The following is a 20914-nucleotide window of genomic DNA, read 5'->3' on the forward strand; positions in this document are numbered from 1 at the left end:
CTCACTTTCACTCACATATAATTTATTTATTACTCTCTCTCTCTCTCTCTCCATATATATTACTTTTCAATTTCCTTTGCTATTTTATTTATAGTTTGTACATTACTATTGTTGTCTTCTCGAGCTAGACCACAACAGCACCCTCTCCGCACCTCTCATCCTCAAAATCACTCCTCACCCCAAACGAAACCGCACGAACCCAACTAATGCCTGCACCGCACCAATCGGTTCCGAGCAGAGACTCCCCAAGCGTATTTATTCAAAAATAGGCTACATTAATTTACAAACTTAAGATGAATGTTATCATCGTTTTGGTAAATAATTACGAATATGGAAAAGGAAAATTACCATAAATTCAAGTTGCATGCTATTTCTTAAATGAAGTTACAATTTACAATAACTTAAAGTGATTTATTATCAGTAATTATTAATTGTCAATCTTAAGCAAGGTAAGCTATTGATGGCTTTACGAAGTTGCATTCTTTGAGGTAATAATGATGAGTGACGGCATTCTTACTTTAAGAGCTCTATAGCTGAGTTACTACTCCAAAAGGAAAAGCACTAGCTATAGATAAATTGAGATTAGGACGACTTGAGACAAATTACTGTGTTGGAGGTATAATCATCAAAACTGTATCGAGGAAAAATTACAATGTTGTTGGATAATTACTAGGCGCTAGCATTATAGAGAGTATTAAGGAAATTCACAAGGGGAAGTGAAGTTACTGACTATAATAAATTACTGATTACGACCATTTGAGGAAGATAACGGTATTATTGAATAATTACTAGTGTCAACATTAAGAAGTTACGAAGACAAAGCAATGTAAGATTACTGAGGTCAATATCGATTACAAGTTCCATCTTTTGAGACAATTTAGGATAAGTTACTATGCTGAGGTGATCGAGATTCTCACGGCACAGAGTCTACGGCTAACTGATATGTGAAAGAAAAAAACACTTGACTCTAGTTGCAATCCAAATTACGCCAAGATCAGTTAAATTTCAATTACTAAGGACAAGAACTAAAAAATATGACCTTTTTAGGGAAATTATAATACCATTGAAAATCTCTTAAAACGAAGTCATTTACCTTAGAGGAAGTACTTTAATTTACCTTTGAAATGAGTAATTTAGCTTGAAAGTAAAGTTCATAAATCAGCTTATTGTATCGTAGAAGCAAAATGAAGTATGGAAATTATATCTTGCGTTCGTAAATTAATTTCTTGTATCAGAACGCTCAGTTACTTGCGACAGCAGGTCATTTAATATATTCATGGCATACAGCAGGGATACAGTCCCGTACTTTCCTATCATTGCATATTCATTATCAACAAAGTGCAACTTACAGACAATACAGGCTCGGAGACTTCTTAAGTCGTCTCGATCAGCAAGAGCATCGATGTTCCTCGACGATGAACAGAATAAAGACCAAAGTATATATGTTTCGAACCTTGATATAAAAAAAACTCTTCATTGCATTAACTCTTCTCGGATCACCGTCAACATGGAGATGCACAATGGAAGAACCAGAATCTCACCAAACAGTGATCCCCCTTTATTTTCACTTCTTGCCACGCCATTCCTCTGTAACATGCAGGAAAAAAGAATGGAGTGATGGGATCTATTCCTGTCACTCCAAGCATGAACTCGATCCCGCTTGGTGCATGAACGTCTCAACTCATCAGCTCATAAGCAGAGGGCAAATCATGCAAGGGATGGCCTTTCCGGTTTCTCACCATTATTCTTCTTGCCAGGGAATGCTTCCCAACTGCCAAGACTCCAGAACCTCTTGCTGTTCTTCCAACACGGCGGACATATTCGCTCAGGTCGCACAGGAAGTTGAGGAGAATAACATGATCCACTCTGGTAAAGCTGATTCCTCGTGACGCCCTGCCATATGGTTCAAAAATCATCAGGATCTTGCAAATACTGAAGGAAAGAGGAGAGTGACTGTCTTAGGTAAATTTGTATGTGTCCAGTGACCCTGCCAATAGTTAAAAGTGCCTGCCTTTTATTTGACTGTGTCACAAACAGTGCTGTTAAAATCACTAGGCACTGTTAAGAGGCTCAGACCCCACGGTGCCTCAGGCGCTGGGCTGAACAATGAGAGGTGCTAAGTAGAAAGTGGGGATTAATCCATCACAAAACAAATTATTAGGTCTTTCACACTTAGAAATCACAAGTTATTCGAGGTCTGCATTGAAGCACAAATTGCACTGGTGCAAGACGTTAACCTAGACAAATCTTTTCTGAGGCAATACCTCAGAGGAGCACCTCATCTCAGGTGCTTACCTCAAACAAAGAAACCTTGCCTGAGATGAGGTGAGGAGCAGAGGCTTCGCGTCGCTTTGCCTGAGCGCCTAGGTGAGTGCCTTGCTAACACTCAGCTCTTGCCTATCAAAGAAATCGAACTGAGCCCAATACCAGAAAACTTGCAAGTATACAGGCCCAATCATTCACAAAACCCACAAGACAGAACAAGGCCTATCCCCGCCAATACTATTTTCATCTAGTTCTTGTTGAGACTGAATAATCATTAAATGTGCAAGCTTAAACTGAGAACTGAAGGCCTGGGTCTTGGCAGGCCATGCATGGTTTAACTAAAGGCTCACTAGGGATCAATCTCGGCCACAGAACAGATCTATCTCTAAAAGCATAGTTTGAATGGCATCGGACAAAGCAACCATACATACCTGTCGGTGCAAACCAAAAACGAGGAGACATCTTTAGATGGAGAAGCAGAAAACTCTTTCATATTTGCCTGTAGTGACTCTTCTGAAACAGCAGCATGAAAAGGTAGAACTTGTATAAGAGTGCCTTTTCTGTAAATTTGTTCAATGCATTTTCAACTTTCCAACATGTGTCAATCTGTATAGAGAAGAGGAAGGATGAATTCAAAGTAATGATGAGTCCTCCATCCAGCTGGTTTCAGAGCCTTCTCTCAAACTCCAGCTCAGGAGTTGAGGTGAATGTAATGATGAGTCAATTTCAAGCAGCCTATACTGAAAAATCAACATACCTTGTTACAGAAAACAATTGTTTTGGTTACTGGGCTTTCTTCCGCAAGCTGAATAAGAGCAGACTTCTTATTCAGGTATGCAGTATTTGGAGTCTTTTCACCGTCTTCCTCTTTACAATCTATGAGAAACTGGACATGACATGTAACTGTCAAATTCGCCTCTATTACAGTGGTATTCCATTAGTTTTCTTCTTGACAGGAAAATGGGAGGAATGGAACTAGTTAGCTACCACAGCAAATTTATGCAACATGTTCATCAAGGGGGAAGGACAAAGCAATTTCATGTAACAGAAGATTACTCTTCAACCCAAATGAGAAAGCTCTCAGCCCATCTAGGATACTGTTGCGAAAATAACCCTTCTCCAGTATATGCAGCCTAAATTAGTTCGTACAATACCTCTGTACAAAAAAATAATAATAAATTAAGATTCAACAAACTGGCAAAATGAAATTAAAACAATTTTCCGGACAACTGCACAAACTCTTCTGCAAATTGAGGAAAGAAGAGAAACAGATCGGACCCTAATATAATCCTCAATCCTCTTGGCACAATCAATGAAATTTCAGAGACTTCTCCTGATTTTATTTTTCTTCAACTCCAAGCAGATTAAATGACTTACAGAATGCTGGAGGCACCTTTAGATAGCATAGACAGCTTTTTGGCCAAAAGAATAGTATAGACTACCAATAAACATGTGCTAAGAGTCATTCAAGGAAAAAAATTTCATTCCACTCTTCATCCACTTTCCATCTTCCCTTGTCAATATGCAGTAACAATCCACCCCCAAATCCAAAGCATCAACATAAAAACTTGCTCCATCACTTTTAGGGAGCACAAATGACAGCTTAGTTATGAGTAATATATTGTCCCAAAGCATCCAGAAAAATGTACAGACATGGAAGTGAATCCTTTTGTGCCTAGATTAGATAATAGTAATGTATCCATTGGCAAATAATGGAAAGGGGAATAATACAGCTTTAGACCAACCTCTTCAAGGTGAGGGCATGTCCGATGAATGCCAGGTCCTATGATCACTTCACAGTTGGGAAGAATTTCAACTATTTTGTTATATATATCTACCTGTGTGGCGACAGGTAAAGAATTGATTATGCTTTGAAACGCTGCTCCAAACTCCTCATCATTGCAGAATAGATATCCAAAATCATGCATCGAAAAGCCATAGCAGCAGTTGCAAAACAATCTGCAACATGTATAAAGATACCATTCTTATAGAGCTCTTTGTTTGTAGCTTAGCATGGACTCAAATCTGCTAAATGCCAAAATCATCCAGACTTTGATGTCATTCAAATTCTTAGCAGGCAAATCCATTAGCAAAAGATTTTTTAACTTCATATCCTATATCAAACAATATGACGAGTGGAGCTTTCTCAATTTGTCAATTGTCACCAGTCATTTCTTGAGGAAATCTATCAGGGCTAACAAATGGCAATATATATAGCAATTTTGTAAATCAAAGCAAAGGTCTCCATAACTCAAGCCAGAAAATCAAGATTCAGCTATGTATATGTAAGAATAGAAATTTCGCTAATCTTTTCCTTTCCTCGGAAGAATGGTGATGAATCATGGTGGCAGTACTAAATCTAGAAAACAGTAGCACAATCACATTCGTTACTCAAAAACAGATGAGAAGACGATAATTTTGAATAGCTCATGCACCCAAACTTATTTGTGCAACATTATACAATGCATAGGCTTACCATCCAAGATCTTTCGACTCCAAAAAGCCCTCTTTAATGAGAAAAATAAAGCGACCAAGTGTGGCTATTAGGCATCAAGACCTTTTATATTTTCCAGCTGAGTTTTTTTCCTGAAACTGCCCATGGCAACCATAGACCAGAATGGAGCCCCAAACTTCGATATGGATTGGCAGTTACTCAAAACCTGCATAAAATTTACTATAGATATTAAGTATCGCTTATGTGGGTGCAAAAATTTATGTTAGGTTTGTCATCCACTACTAGCAAAAACAAGCATTGCTATACATAAAACCAACTACAGAGTATCTCCAAATTCAGAACACATCCATTTTCAATAGCTCCAAGGAGATTACCAGTTTTGCCACGTGAGTGGATTATGCACATCATTAAGCAACTGTGTGCCACTCAAATTGTATATTTGTCTTTCCAGAAACCCAGTACAATCTTTCAGATTGCAAGAAATCTCTTCTTTTTTCTTATTTGAAAGAAGAGATGACAATTTGAGTAAAATAGACAAGTTGTCAAAAACACACTGACTGCCACCAAAAATGAATTGGAGTTCTTTTTTCACCACAAATTGGCTGCTTAAGCAATGGCCTATCATAGTATAAAATGAGAGTTTAAAATGGCCATAAACTAGTAAAAGTCAGTGACCTGCTTGCCAAAGCACATAAGGGTAAAAGAAAAGGCACAAGAAAGGATACTAACTGCCAACCTGCGAAGCTAACTCAACAACTAGCACCAAAATGACAACTTAAGGGCTTCGTGAGAATGATTTGCTAAGTCCTTGCAGCTCTTCTTGCCTGACGTTGGACTACTGGTGCAAGATAAGCGAGTGTTTTTCTTGAACCACTCTGATCAGCTATATTACAAGTGTTTCCCTCAATTACAGGTTTATATGCAATCGCCTGGAGTCATCAATAGTTAGCATCAATCTGAGTTGCAGTACATAAGGAGAAGTTCTTCCTTTTGTCAAAGAATAGATAGAACATCTCAATGCAATTACTTATCAATACTTATGCTAATGAAAAGACAAAAACTGACGCTTTAGGTTGGTCCCTCAATGACTTCCACATCCATCAGCTCCAAATTCACATTTACAGATAAAATACTAATGATGACGAATGCAAGCTTACATCTAGAACTATACAAAAACAAGGTCATCATTGATTTGAAGCTCAATGTGGATATTATGCAGACAGTAGATATAATGATGATTAGAATGTGCTCATGTTTATTACATTGCCAGCTAAAACAGCAGTAAGGAAGCAATGACCAAGTTCCTTCCATTTTCCCAGCAGAAAAAGCAACAAGCTGAAACCTTACTTTGAGTAGGTCATACTATTGATGTACCTGAATATGTGAGGGGCACAGAAAATGCTGCTTCCTCAAAGATTCAATCATATAGTCACTACAACCCAAATCTTCAAAGGACTTTCGACCATGGAAGTCACTATTGGAGGAAACTTTCCTATGCAAACTTAGATCTTTCGAGTCAGATCTAAAGTCATCCATGGACACCCCCCTGCCCCATCCTCTGAAATCTGCATAAGAACTACAAACTGAATGCTCTGTTCCAACTACTCTGGTGGTAGATATGCCATGTTTATTGGGTTTCTTTCAGTGCACTGAACAATCCATATCTTTTATGTCCGTCCTTGCTGCAGCGTCTTTGGCAGCTTTGGATTGGTAAGCACTTGAATCCTTTCCTCCACGTCAAAGGATAGCTGCTTCCTTCTGTTTCCCCAGTAGGTCCAATTTAGAAAAAGAGAGATCAGGCATATCAAGAGGTACACTTTCTACTACTGGTTCATAATCTTTGCGACTCGCTTGTTTTAGCTTGGAAGATTTTTCAGCAAGAGATTTGATTCTCAGCAATTTCAATCGTCCAAAACCTCTGCCTAGACCACTCAAGCTTGCTATAGGAGAATATCATCTTTCGGCAGGGTTGACCCGTGATGATTGCCTGTATAAAAGAAAAAGAAATGACCGTCAGACTACATTTTATCCCTAGAAAAACCAAATTCATCTCCAAGCTTTGACTTTACACATTGCACAGAGGGATTCAGATGCTACAAGAAAGTCTTAGCACAGATTGAAATGGGAGAGAAATTTCTAACTCTGTTTGCATACATCTGTTTTCAAGCCAGCCTAAGAAAACCAAAAATCATTTACCCAAGACTGTATGATTCAAATAAGCTCCAAAAGAAAATCTAATGTTGGATTTGTTATCCTCCATCCGAACACAATGCATATAACAAATCGTTGGAGTCGTTCCAAGAGCTTGGATACCAATTATCAACAATGCAAACACACACAAAAAACCCAACAAGGAAAAGGGAATTCGTCATCAGAACCGACTGCATCAGTCATTCCGACTTGCTCATTCACATCAAACACGTCTACAGTCAAATGCGAACTACGCAAGTTAACAGCTCAATTACAGAGATAAATCCAATCCTACCGTCTCGTCGTCAATAGGCTGGTAGGCCCCCGCCTGAGTCTCCGAGGGCCAAGGCTCAGATATTAAAAATACCCTAATCTCTTCCATGTTGAATATTCAAGAGTCCGAATCCCTTTTCTCAAGTAATTGACTTGGAGTCGTCATCACCCAATATAACTTCTGGGATTTCGCGGATGAGGGGCCAATAGTGGCCGGTCCCTTTCCTGCATCGCTCCTCCAGAATCTCACATCCCGAGATCCGGAGTTGACTAGGGAGGGAAGGAGGCCATCCTGGGGCAACTCCCTCAGCTTTGGGCAACCCAAGATAAATAAGGTCTGGAGAGAGGGAGGGAGACTGGTGGACATTCTTTCCACGTTCTTCATGCCAAAGATATAGAGCTGGGACAGAGAGGAGGAAGGGAGCGGAAGCACAAGATCCTCCTCCTCTCCCACTCCTCCCACGCTGCCGTCGATCGCTAGAACTAGAAGGGAGGTGAGGGAGGTAAGCCACTCCTTCATCGGCTGCTTCATATTCTCGCATCCAAATACCTCAAGCACCTCTAACTGGGGTGGCAATCCTCCATCGGGGAAGCGCGTAATACTCTCACACCCATTAATATCCAGATGTCGGAGACTCGTGAGTCGATGCAATTGATTAGGTAACGATTTTATCTTCGGACAATCCTCAAGCTCAAACGTCGAGATGCCGGGAGGAAGAGGAGGGAAGCACTCCAGCTCTAGTGCAGGACACTCCCCCAATAACAAGAAAGTGAGATGGGACAATGTGTGCAGCCCCTGTGGTAAGCTTCTCAAATTTGTACAAGATTTAATTCTAATCTTTTTAAGCGACTGAAGACGGCCCACAAGTATCTCCGCGAGCGACTCTACTCCCCCACACGACTCAATTTCAAGTGTCGTGAGGGTCGCAGGTACAAATCTATTCTCGCTGAATGGAGAGGCCGACGGAGAAGTGCATTCGTAGATATTTGAATTTTGCAAATGAAACGTCATGTCACTGTGGTTATTGCTGCTTGGTTCATCCATATGAACACTTGATCCTCCAAATAAAGATAGCAACATCTTGCAATCTCGGATATTTAATGATATCACTGATGCCAACATACCTATTTCAAGGAAGGACACAAGTTTTGGACACTCCTTGATGGTCAAGTCTTGAAGAGAGGAGAGGGTATAAATCTTGCTTGGGTGCTTCTCCAAATTGATGCAATTCCGCAAGTCCATAGTCTCCAACTTGCTACACAACTCTATATCTCCTTCTCCAGCTGAAAATGATATCAATTCAGGACAACTTTTGATAACTAAGCTCTTTAGACAAGCGAGATTTTGAATTACATCTCTCTCTTGCCACAAGTATATCAAATTTTTACAACTTTCCATCTCCAACTTCTCCAGCTTCACCAAGGAGCTTGTAAACTCATAATTTAAACAAGTTAATTCACTAACATCTTGTAGGACAAGAGCAGTTAGAGATGTCAAGTTTACCAAACTCTTCAACACTCCCTCATTACAACCTCTAAAGTTTAATTCATTGAGGGATGGAAGGCTATAGATAAAGGATGAGGCATCCATACGAGGACAGGAGTTGATTTCCAGCTTTCGGAGGGAGCTTAGTTGACTAGGCAATCTTCCAATCAACATAGGACAATCCCGAACGACCAAATACTCAAGACAAGGGAATATAACTCCTAATTCTTCATTGCTAACGCAATGAGACCAGTCCTCCCACAATGGCATGTCCTTGAATTCCAAAGTCATTAAGGATGGAAAAGGATTTTTAGTTCCATAAAATTCAAACCCTACCATGCGTATTGCATTTAGACTTTCGATGTACAATTCTTTCAAAGAAGATAATTGTCCCAGTGAGGCTAATGCTTTGGCCCGACAACACCCATGTAAACGTAAATGCACCATATTAATATATGAGGGACTTCCTAACCATGATGAGAATTCTAGGCCACCATAGTAGGATATTGCGAGATTTTCAAGGTTTGGGTGAGGGCGAAGAAAGTCAAGGACTTTTGCTTCAAGCTCTTCATTTCGGAAATTTCCAAAATCTTTGCACCATTGCATGGTCAACTGGCATATTCCCTCCTTCATGCATAAATTGGCATCCATGGCATCTCCGACTTCTCGTACCTTATGCAAATTTGAGATGCACAATTCCCCTCCAAGGTTCTTTAGGCTTTCTAACTCCTTCAACCTTGACCCTGCTTCCATTCCCACTACAAATTTGGATAGCATCTCAAGACCCACCAAATTACCTATATATTGCGGCATCGCTTTTAGGCTCGGAGTGTCGGTAAAGTCGAGAAATTTTAAATTGATTAGCTTCTCCACACCTTCTGGTAATTTAGTAAGGTTTTGACATCCTCGTAACATCAAGGCTTCTAGGTAGTACAATGCAACAATTGACTTTGGAAGGGTTTCAATGTCAGTATATGACAAATTGAGGCACCTCAAGTGCCTCAGTTTGCCAATGCAATCCGGTACCTCTCTGATGCGACAGTGACGTAATGAAAGCACCCTCAAGTACTTCAATTCGGATAACAAGTCACCTAACACTTTCTCAGATAAATAAGTAGGTTGCTTTCTTAACGATATGAAGCTCCTAAGTCCCTTCATTCCATGATATATCTTGAATATTTCTGCGACAATTTGACGATGGCAAATGAATGAGGCATAACGAGCTAAAAATGCATTATTTTGATGATCGTCATAATCAAACTCCTCAAAGCTAAAACAAGTTGCACCGGCAACTAGCTTTGCCAGGTCATTCACAAGATCATGCATCAAGAATCGTGATTCGTTGCTACTCAACTTTTGAAGTAACGATCTAGATACTAGCTCGTCAAAAACTTTCAAACCTACATTCCAATAGTTCTTTCCTTCTTTTCCCTCCAACAAGCCCTCTGCAATCCAATAGTGAATCAACTCATCCCGTTCAATTTCATAATCCTTGGGAAATATAGCGCAGTAAGCGAAACATCTCCTCAAATTTGAAGGGAGATGGAGGTAGCTAAGTTTCAAGGCCGGAAGGATATCATTACTTTCTTTTGGTAGATCCCAAATTTTGCTATCCAATATAGCTTGCCATTCATGGGGACTAACTTTAAAGCTCAACAACCCAGCCAAAGTCTTCACGGCTAATGGTAACCCTCGGCATTTTTCCACTATTTTCATACCTAATACTTTAAGATTTGGATGATGATCAAAATTTCTCACTCCAAGAGCATGAAATGCAAACAAAGTCATACAAGAATCTTGTGACAACTCTTTGAGAATATAAGGTTGAGCACGGGCTATTTCAGCAACGCGAAAACTACGAGTTGTGACAATGACCTTGCTTCCCTTCACTCCCTGATTGAAAGGGCTTCAAGAGGATAGTCCAGTTGCCATAATTCTCATTCCAAACATCGTCTAAAATGACAAGAAACTTCTTCCCTGCAAGGTGTTCCTGAGCTTACCATGAAGCCAATTCAGGTCCTTTCCTTCACAGGGCAAATGGTCATTCACTATCTCAAGGATCTTCTTTGTAATAGCAAGCGCGTCAAAATCATCGGAAACACAAGCCCATGCTTTCACATTGAAATAGTCGGTGACTCTAGCATCATTATAGACTTGCTGAACCAAAGCCGTCTTCCCAATACCCCCCATCCCTACTATGGGAATCACTTTTAGATTTGCACATGTCCTATCATCTTCTTCTTCTTTGGTCAACAATTCAAGGATCTTCATTTTTTCAACCTCCCTGCTAACAAAACAAGGCTCGGACAAACTTGTAGTGTGAAGCCGCTTATCCACTCCTACGTATGCCACTCGCTTCCCATTGTTCTCTCTCAAGCTCAAAGTATCTTTATGAGTGATGATATCCTTTAATCTACCATCCATCTCTTCTATCTTGGATCTCATTTTATGATCAAACATAAATGCTTTCGGGCTCAAGCTAAAGCAACAACTAGGAAGAAGGGAACGTGCCTTGCTAGTGCCGGGTTCTGCCTTGGACTTATTTTTCACGGACTCCATGGCGAACTCGTCAAGCAAGTCTTCGATGTCGTAGACCAAGTTCCTGAGATCTTTAAGCCACGACTTCACATCGGGATCGTCGGTGAGTTGCCTATCCTCTGCATCATCCAACACCTTGTTGATGCTAATCAGCATCTTCTCCCATTTCTTCAGCAGCGTATCTATACCCTCGCGCCGCGCAAAGTTGAGAACCTCTTGAGAGGCCAACCTTTCAAAGAGCACCGAAAGAAAGGCGCCAAGAAAGAGCTCTGCGATGGGCATGGCTTGGTTCACGAGTGGCAGAGGATTAAACAAGAGTGCTGAAAGGGTCGAAACAAAGTGCAGAAAGCGGAGAGGAAACAAAAGTTCTTCCGTCCAGGACAATGAGATGAAATGATGGTGTGAATCAAAGACTTTTTAAGCACTAAAGCGCTCTTTCTTTCTCGGAAGAAGCTGCCGTAGCATTTTTTTCCATCTCTTCCTCGCTGATTCCATTTCATTTCTGTGGACTCGATTTCTCGGAAGCAAGTTGGTCGGATGTGGGACCGAGTCTTGGCATCATTGAAGCCTCCATGCATTGAAAGTTCCAAAAATTATTCAGTTGATTGCTCAACAAATGTCCAGAAATACTTGATAAAAGAAAAATCATTTTTGACTAATGGCTAGAAAAAAAAAAACCGTTGCTTTTCTTAATTACTATGGTTGCTACTTAGCTTCACTCTCTGAAAAGTACATTACGCGTTAGATTAGCAGCCAAATATTGAGTGGGCATAAATCAAATTATATTGCAAACTTTCAAGCACCATTTTCTTTTTCCCTTTTATAATGATTATATTCACACCAAAGCGTCCTCATTTTATTTAGTCCGTGGGTCATATTAAAATATGCTTACTGTTTTGCCAACCTAACTACAATTTGTCCACGAGGTAAATATTTTATCCAAAGATGGACAAATTGATAAGTTTAATTAATTACAAGGTTTAAGCGGTGGTTCAAGAAGTGGGTTAGCCTGAGGACGCTGTTTAAGGGGGGTTTAAGAAATGGGAGAGGACCTTATGTGGAGTTGCAGAAGTTATTCTCTATCTGCTCTCTTTACCATGTGCGGTTGCAGGCCTCGTGTGCTAAGCATCGCAAGAAGGGGAGGTGATTATGGCAGGACATGTGCGAAAGCCAGGGAATCAAACTTTGATAATTCATGTATTACTTTTCTATTTTCATTGCTCTTTTTGAGCAAATAATTTATTTATTAAACGCCATTCTCTCTCTACCCTCTTCACCATTCCCAGATAGAGGCCCCATGTGCAAAGCATAGAAAGAAGGGTGAGCATATGGCAGGACATGCGCAGAAGCCAAGGAATCCAACTTTTATAATTCATATCTTACTTCCTATTTTCATTGCTCTTTTGTACAAATAACTTATTTTAAGCCAAGGAATCGAACTTTTATAATTCATATTTTACTCCCTATTTTCATTGCTCTTTTGTACAAATAACTTATTTATTACTCTCTCTCTCCCCCCTCCCCCACCCCCCCCCCTCCATGTATATTACTTTTCGATTTTCTTTGCTAAATAAAATTTTAGTTTACATGTTGTTCTTTCGATGTTTGATCCCTTCTTCCACTCCTTCACACGGTACTTTTTGTTGTCTGGCCTCCGTTTCTCGATGCCAAGAGATATTTGGTCATAGCGAAATTATAAGGTCGCTGTTGAGATGTTGTCCTACCCTGAATAATGTGCATGCTCTTTAGGGTGAAGTGCACTCCCCACAATAAATCGGTCACTTTTTTAAAAGGAAGTGCATGCTTCTCGTGATAATATACCCTCTCATTCATAGGGAAAAATTACCAAAAAAAAAAAATTAGACTTATTATAATTGTGTAATCTCAGTCCTAAGTATTTTAATTTGGTCAAGAAACAGGTTTAGGACTAGTGCTCAATCCATGTTTATCCTTCAACAGTGGTGGAAAGATCTGAGATGGTGGTGACTCTGACCAGTAAAGTAGACACACTTTTTTTATGGATCACATTTGCTATTACTTGCTATTACTCGATTGTTCATAAGTCCACTATTCTTGTCTTGATTGAGGCGACGGGCTTCTTTGTTATTTAACCTTGGCTGGTGACGACTTGGAGCAATCTGCTACCAAGCTTTCAGCTTCCCAGGTAATTGACTGATTTTTAGTTAAGGTCTTAACTAAGGTTAAGCTACGGTTGTCCATAGTCCATCCGCATCTCTTCTTTCCATCCTCGTCATTCGGGTCTCTAGTCACTCTAAAACTCGGCCTATGATAATTAAATATTCCAGAAAAAAGTTGCTGTGTTTTTTTTTCTCCGCCGATTGCTCCTTCGCACTCCCCTTCCTTCGTTCTTGTTTGCACTCGAATCTCTACACCTTCTTAATCTCTCATCGTTGATTTCATTTGATTTAATTTAATGGGAGCAAGTTGGTCAATAATGGCATCCTGGTCTTGGCATTATTAAAGCGGCCGAAAGGCTGGAATCAGACAAAAGGCTGCTCTCTCAATTTCTTTCCCACTCATTTTTTGTACCCACCCATCATCATCATGCATCACATAGACATTGGCATCATCGTCTCATTGACGCGGTCTCGTACATCGGTCATATAAGTCCCAACCATTATTCCATATTACATGAGAACTCAATGCATTAAAAACTGTATAATTTACTTAGCTGGTCACCAAGTGTCCAGAAAGACTAGTTAATAATTTATTTTTTAAAATGATGGCTAAAAAAAAAATTGTTACTTTCTCTTCATTACTGTCATTGCTACCTAGCTTCGCTCTCTGAAAGATACATTATGCATTAGATTAGTGGCAAAAAATAGAGTGGTCCGGAATCGAATTAAATTGCAAACCTTCTGGGACCATTTTCTATTTTTCCCCTTTTATAATGATTATACCCATAATGAAGCTTTCTCATTTTATTTGGTCCGTGGGCCCATATTAAAATATGCTTATTGTTTTGTCAGCCTAAGTACAATTCGTCCAACGGATAAATATTTTATCCAAAGACGGCCAAATTGATAAATTAAATTAATTATAAGGTTTAAGGGGTGGTTTAAGAAGTGAGTCAGCACGAGGATGCGGTTAAAGGGGTGGTTCAAGAAGTGGGGGCCAGACAACAACAAGAATTATTAAGCGAAGGAGAGGAAGAAGGAATCAAACGCCATCCTCTCTCTACCCTCCCCATGTGCAAAGCATCGAAAGAAGGGTAATTATGGCAGGACATGCGCGTAAGTCAAGGAATCAAACTTTCATAATTCCCATGGGGTCATTGGTCTTCTGCATAGATAATTTATATATTACTCTCTCTCTCTCTCTCTCTCTCTCTATCCATGTATAATACTTTTCAATTTTTTTTCTTTTATTTAGAGTTCATATGTTATTGTTGTTATTCCATGCTTTGCACATGGGCCCTGCATCTAGGAATGGTGGAGAAGGTAGAGAGAGAATGACGTTTGATTCCTTCCTCTCCTTCGCACAGTACTTGTTGTCGTCTGGCCACCATACCTTGAACCAGCTAAGTACATGACATCAAGAGATAATTGTTTATGAAGAAATGACAAGGTTCCTATCGAGATGTAGTCCTATTCTAAATAATGTGCATGCTTTTTAGGTGAAGTGCACCCTCCTCACAATAAATTGCTCACTCTTTTACGGTGATTTGCACGATCTTGTTCACATCAAGTGCATAATCCTTAAAGGTCAAAGTGCATTTCCTTCTTAGAGTTGAGTGAACACTCATTATAATCAAGAGTGAACTCCTTCTGACATCTGAATTAATAATGTGCCTCTTTTGATGAGGAGCATGTCTCTTAAGCAGGTCGATGTTGATGAGGCACTCATAATGTTCCTATTGTTCTATCAATTTAATTTCGGAATTGTCTAGAAAAGTCAGTGTTCACTTTCTATTGTTGTAGGAACTTGTTAATCCAAACTAGATCTTGTCCAATACAATTATTTGTGAAATAGAGATGAGACTTTTCTATTATTTTAACCGAAGTTCAAATTTCAGTGTAAGTTCCCACCTTAAAAATCCCAATTTAGAGCAATTGTCCCTTTTGTGCCTTGACTCAAAATTGAAGCAATGAACATCTATCTAGTGGTTGCAACTTAGCCTTTGATGCTCTGTGCAGCCCCTGATCCATAATCTGCTCTAACTCTAGGGAAGGCCACGATTAAGAGTAATCCCATCCTCTCCTTTCCAACAAATGGTCTCTTTTTGTACGGCTCTTTAGATGATAAATAAATGATAATGCTCTCCAGCAGAATATTAAAAAGTATAGTTTGATTGATTGATTAAACTGGAATACTATGCATGTGTCAAACTTTTCTTAATATGCCGCATATGATCCATTTGTTTAAAGGTCTATTTGTAGTATGCTATATTACTTGGTGTATCAATCTAATTGATTGCTCCAAAAATCATCTAGCTTTGTCATCTTTACAAATGGAGAGCCCTAATTATCATCAGTGATAAAAGTTCGACAAATTGGCTCATTGTTCTTACTCTTTGATATTCTATTCTCCTATTTTTTCCATAGCTTAAGTAGTTTAGACTCAAAGATATCCATTCCATTAACGATATGGTATAGTGCATAGCAAGGTCAATCATCCTTCAAACACGAAATTGAACATTAAAAAATACATAGGATATTCACATGAATCAAATTCTTATTTTTAATCAAACATAAGTTTGTTAAGACAACCAAATACACCCATAGTAGTCAAGTCACTTACGTAGGGAGTTTGGAATGTCAATTGATAATGAGAACATTATTAAAATGCCACTATTTTTTCAAAGTTTCAATATCAAATATTAGGAATTTGAAGTTTTTATCATTTCTTGAGCTTATTATACTTAATAGGGTAAGATTGACTGTGATTCCCAATAAGGATCCTAATATTTTAGGGTGTTCTTTATTGTGTTTGAGTGCTATGTTTTTCCCATTGTTGCAGCATCATGAGATGGTGGAATTGATTGTCTATGATAGGTACGCTATTCAAGGAAGCAATGGGGCCAAGACTGGGCAGCATCGTCTTATGTTAGCTTTCTTTAATATGATTTCAAACAAACGTAAACCCACTCAAACACAAGTTGAAAACAAGAGCAAATCTTTTCAAAGGGATCCACAATTTAAGCAAATTTAGCTAAACTATGAACTGGCTGCATTATCTTCCTTCCGTTATTTACACCTATACAGCAGGACACCGATACCCTATTCCATTGGGGAGAAGCTCTAGGCAACACTAAACATGCGAGTCGAAAGACTTTTGCGTCGGCCCAACCATCCTCCCTCCCCCTCTTCTCCTTCTTCAGTATCGTGTGTTCTTTTTCATCCTCTCTGTCTCTCCGTCTTTTCATTTGTTGGCTTTCCTCGTCATTTTCTCACTCTTTCTTTCTCGGAAGACGCTGCCATTGCATTTCATCTCATCTCATTTGATTTTTAATTTCCTTTCTGTTGCCTCAATTTCTCGGAGGCAAGTTGGTCGGAAGTGGGAACCAAGTCCTGGCCATCGTTAAAGCCACCAAAGAAGGCTCGGAAGGTTAAAAGTGGGCCCGAAACTTCACCTTTATTATCGTTCGTCAGTTCTGTCTCACCATTCACATCACGCAAATTCCCAAATGCACCCATCCACCATTGTCATGCATCACATAGATCATAGGGCATCGTGGTTTCACTGATGCAGCCTCGCTAGCCCCATGTCATTATCAAATAAAGAAGCAGCCGTTACCTAAACTTAATATATGTAAATCAGATCATCATTAATCATTGATCATATGCGTCCGAACCATTATGCCACGTGACACGAAAGCCCGATGCACTGACAACTGTAAAATTTTTGTAGTTGATTGTTCAGCAAGTGTCCAAAAACACTTGACAACAAAACCATTTTTAATTGATGATCAGGAAGAAAAAAACGATTACTTTCTCTTCAATTATGTTGTTGTCACCCAGACGTGCTCTCTCAAGAATACATAATCGGATTAGACTAGATGGAAAAAAACTAAGTGGCTATAGATCGAACTAAATTGCAAACCTTCAAGCTTCAATTTGTTTTTTCCCCTTTTTGCCAAGCAACTATAATTATATTCATAGCAAAGGTTCCTTGTTTCATTTGGTCCATGGGTAAAAAAAATGTGCTTATTATTTTGTCTTAGGAAGAGAGGAACTACCTAAATTCAATATGCCCACCAGCCATTCAAATAGGTGGAATTTGGTATATACTTAGTTCATACCCTATTATTATATTGTGCATAAATATTACATTAATGGTACACAAATAACCAAACGCCTCATTTATAGATTTTGCTATGGCATTGCATCATGACAAATGATCGATGTGGGGAGCACACTCTTAAGATGGGGAGGTGGACTAAATGAATTATGTGAAAGTTTGGTTTAGACACCACTTGAAAGCTAAATACAAAAAGAAAAAAATATTCACAAATAGTTCATGGGTTTCAAGATCAAATAAAATATGAAATTTCCATGCTACAAATTCAAATAAGATATGCTTATGTTAATTAGGAGAACAATGAAAGTAACTAACTACGATCCATCCACCACCTAAATTTTCATTAAACATGGACAAATGAATAAAACAATTCAATAAGTTTAATCAATTATGCCCTATAAAAACAGGGTGTCAAAAGATTTTTGTTTATAGAGAAATTACAAGTTCTTGTTGAAATGCATTTATATTCTAGAGATGGTGCATTCTCTTTAAGGCAAAGTGCACCCTCTTCACAATTAGTTGAAAAAGGTCAAGTGCATGCGTTTTGCTCTTATTCGGGTGAAGCGCACATTCCTCAAAGGTCAAGTACATGCTTCCTAGGTATTTGAAACGGGGCATGTAATTGTTTGTGTTCACAGGTCTTGGAAAAGTCAGCAAAAGAGAGCAATTGCTTCGTGTCTGAATTTACGTTGAAGTTTCCTACTAGTCTTTGTTGACTCGATGGTTAGAAAAGATCCATGGAAAAATTGCCTTCTTCCTTTCTAGAAGCACTAATGGTTAAATAATTGACACATAAAGAAGAATTGTATGCATGTGTAATTCGAATTTTTCATTAGGCAAGATACAAAATACTTTATTATCAATTGATATTTCAACCAAGCTTTAATCCAATTCTTGCCTAACTCTTAAAAATAATAGGGTTCTATGAATTTAGAATTTATCAAGGTAAGGGAGCTTTCTCGCTATCAAGAGAAAAAAAAAATCCATGTTAGCAAATAATTTTTTTCTATGGAAAATCATTAAATATAAGTGTAATTAAGGATAACCTTTTTGTGGCCTTTTCCGTGGAAAATTGCCAACTGTCATTGTTTTATGCCCGAATTTTCTTGTTAGGAGAAGCTTCACACTAACCATTGAAATCACGTGGCAACTTTTGAAGAACTTCCTGATTAGGTACGTGAATTACATACGCCAAATCTTTGACTTAATGGCTCTTTCTCCATTGTGCTAAACTTACTGGGCCCGAAAAAGAAAAAGAAAACCGTGACAAATTTGCACATAGTCTAATGTACATTCATTGATGAGGGCGCAAGCATCGTAGTTGACACACAAACACACTACATATTTCTAATGTTGAACCATCCTCAATGAGAGGGTTTAAGTCGAGCACATACGTGTCAGAATTTCGACATCTCTTAATCTTGGAGCAGATAAGTAAGCTCCCGTTTCCATCTTCTGGAGCTTATCTTGGAGAGGTTGTAGTGGCTTATTTTGTGCCACCGTTGCCTAATCTCATCGCTGGTGGACATGATCAAAACAAGTCTTTACTTCTCCCACTTCAGTCTTGACTTGAGACACTTAAAACTGAACATTTGACACCATTGTGGTCAAATGTTTTAAGTACCTCACTTAGGGCTAAAGCATTTTTTGTTTGCCAAATCAGAACAAACTCTGCGAGGGTGATCCTTCTGGAGTTTCGGGCTGGATCGACTCTAGTTAGGTTTCAGACCTTTAGGCGATGTTCATATCAAATCGTGTTTATAAATTCTTCCAAGGAAGAAAAATTTTATGGTTGAAACGTGCAAATACTAAGCAAGTCTAATGGTTAAAATGCCCCTTATGCTGTAAAACCACAGAGACTAAGGACGTTAGCAGAATAATAACTTACCGAATCTAATCATTTAGCAAATATTAAACACCTATTGAAAATGAATCTTAATGCAAAACCAACCTTTCATGTAAATTTTAGATTACATGCCTTAAACTAAGATTAACTTGTAAAATGTCATACACAATTTCCAAAAGAATAATTACCAAAAAAGTCATTAACCTATTATACATATGTCATTTCGGTCAATAACTTTTCAATTTGATCAAATTTAATCATAAACCTTTTAAGAATTTATCAATATAGTCATTTCAACCAATTTTAGGCAAAAATTATTAATGGAGATACTAGTCATCCTACAAGGCACAGGTAGTGCTAATATAAATATTTTTTATAATTTAAAAAAAATGTGAATTTTTTATATTTTTCATAATTTTCGCCACACTCCCCTAGCCAACGAGGGCTCACAGGCCTTCGTCTAGTGGGCCGTTGCTGGCCACAATGAAAAAACAGAACAGAAAATTTATACATCGGCAGTATGGTTAGTGTTTATTTCCACCGGACAATGACGCCATCTCGTTTTCTCGGCGACTGCAGGTCAGCTCGCCGCCGACGACCTCGAAGGGCAGCAGTCGGCGATTTTCGTTGACAGATCTGGTCATCGTTCAAAGTCGGCCTCGATGGAGCTTGATGTCTCCGGATTCGATACGCCTTCTCCAAGAAGGTGACGGTCGCTCCGGCCTTCACTTCCGTCGCAGTGCACCACCATCGTCACCGGCTGCGCAACGGAGGTCAGGCTCTCTCTGGCTTTATCCATCTGGCGAGTTGTCCACCGGCATTGACAGAGCTCTCGCGAATGATTCGGTCGAGCTAGAGTTTGCTCTCTCTCTCTCTCTCTCTCTCTCTCTCCCCCTCCAGAGCGGCTCCCGAAAAGCTCCGTCACCACCTCTCCATATCTGTCCTTCACCATCGACGACTCCAGCTCGCCAGTAGGATCTTCACACGATACCTCGGAGGCGAAGAAGGATTCAGAAGCGGTTTCATGTTCATCTTTGCTTTTCACTGGAATCGACAGACCCTCGGACTCGGTGAGTCGGGGACCGACGAAGCTCAATTCGGCACATCGAAACTCGGATCCTCACCGTCATCGTGGACGATCTAGACTCTTAATCACTGATCATCTCAGGTTCTGATCCATCGTTTCTCGCTTCATCGCCGATAATCTGTTTGCCGAATTTTTCCCCGAGAAGCACGCGATGCAGAGGAAGGACTAAGAAGCTGATGACACGAGAGAGAAAGCGGAGCCGTGAAACAGAGCAGTCGCTCGCCATCGTCCAACGCAGCTCGACCGTCGGCTTTAATGCTCGTGGCCGGACGCAGCGATTGCGAGTTCAGGCGATGACGAAATCCATCCGCTAACGGCCGCACTTACCCAGGTCATTTTCGGCTACTGCATTGCAAAATTCAACCATCAGATTTCAGCACTACAGAAAATGCAAGAACAGAATGGGATGTATCCCAGGCGATCGATCCTACAGGTTTAGCTAATGAGAGAGAGGCCCGTTGCAAGTTAGAACAGCTCCTAAGCTTGCCATCAGGAAATGCCGAACTCGGGCAG

General features: G+C 39.5%; 1 protein-coding gene and 1 pseudogene across 3 annotated transcripts in view; both read right to left on the minus strand.

The window, feature by feature from the left end:
* The window catches only part of LOC104435275 (putative disease resistance RPP13-like protein 1), a 51619-nt gene extending 41141 nt beyond the window's left edge, over positions 1-10478 (minus strand). For all 3 annotated transcript variants that reach the window (XM_039307656.1, XM_039307655.1, XM_039307654.1), the window contains exon 1: positions 7206-10478. In XM_039307656.1, the coding sequence (XP_039163590.1) occupies positions 7302-10457 (3156 nt within the window). In that variant the 5' untranslated portion in view covers positions 10458-10478 and the 3' untranslated portion in view covers positions 7206-7301. The remainder of the gene's footprint in view (positions 1-7205) is intronic.
* LOC104432583 lies at positions 1278-7198 on the minus strand (annotated as a pseudogene).
* Positions 10479-20914: the final 10436 nt, after the last annotated feature.

The sequence above is a fragment of the Eucalyptus grandis genome, chromosome 2 (assembly GCF_016545825.1).
Source record: "Eucalyptus grandis isolate ANBG69807.140 chromosome 2, ASM1654582v1, whole genome shotgun sequence".
NCBI classification, from domain to species: domain Eukaryota; kingdom Viridiplantae; phylum Streptophyta; class Magnoliopsida; order Myrtales; family Myrtaceae; genus Eucalyptus; species Eucalyptus grandis.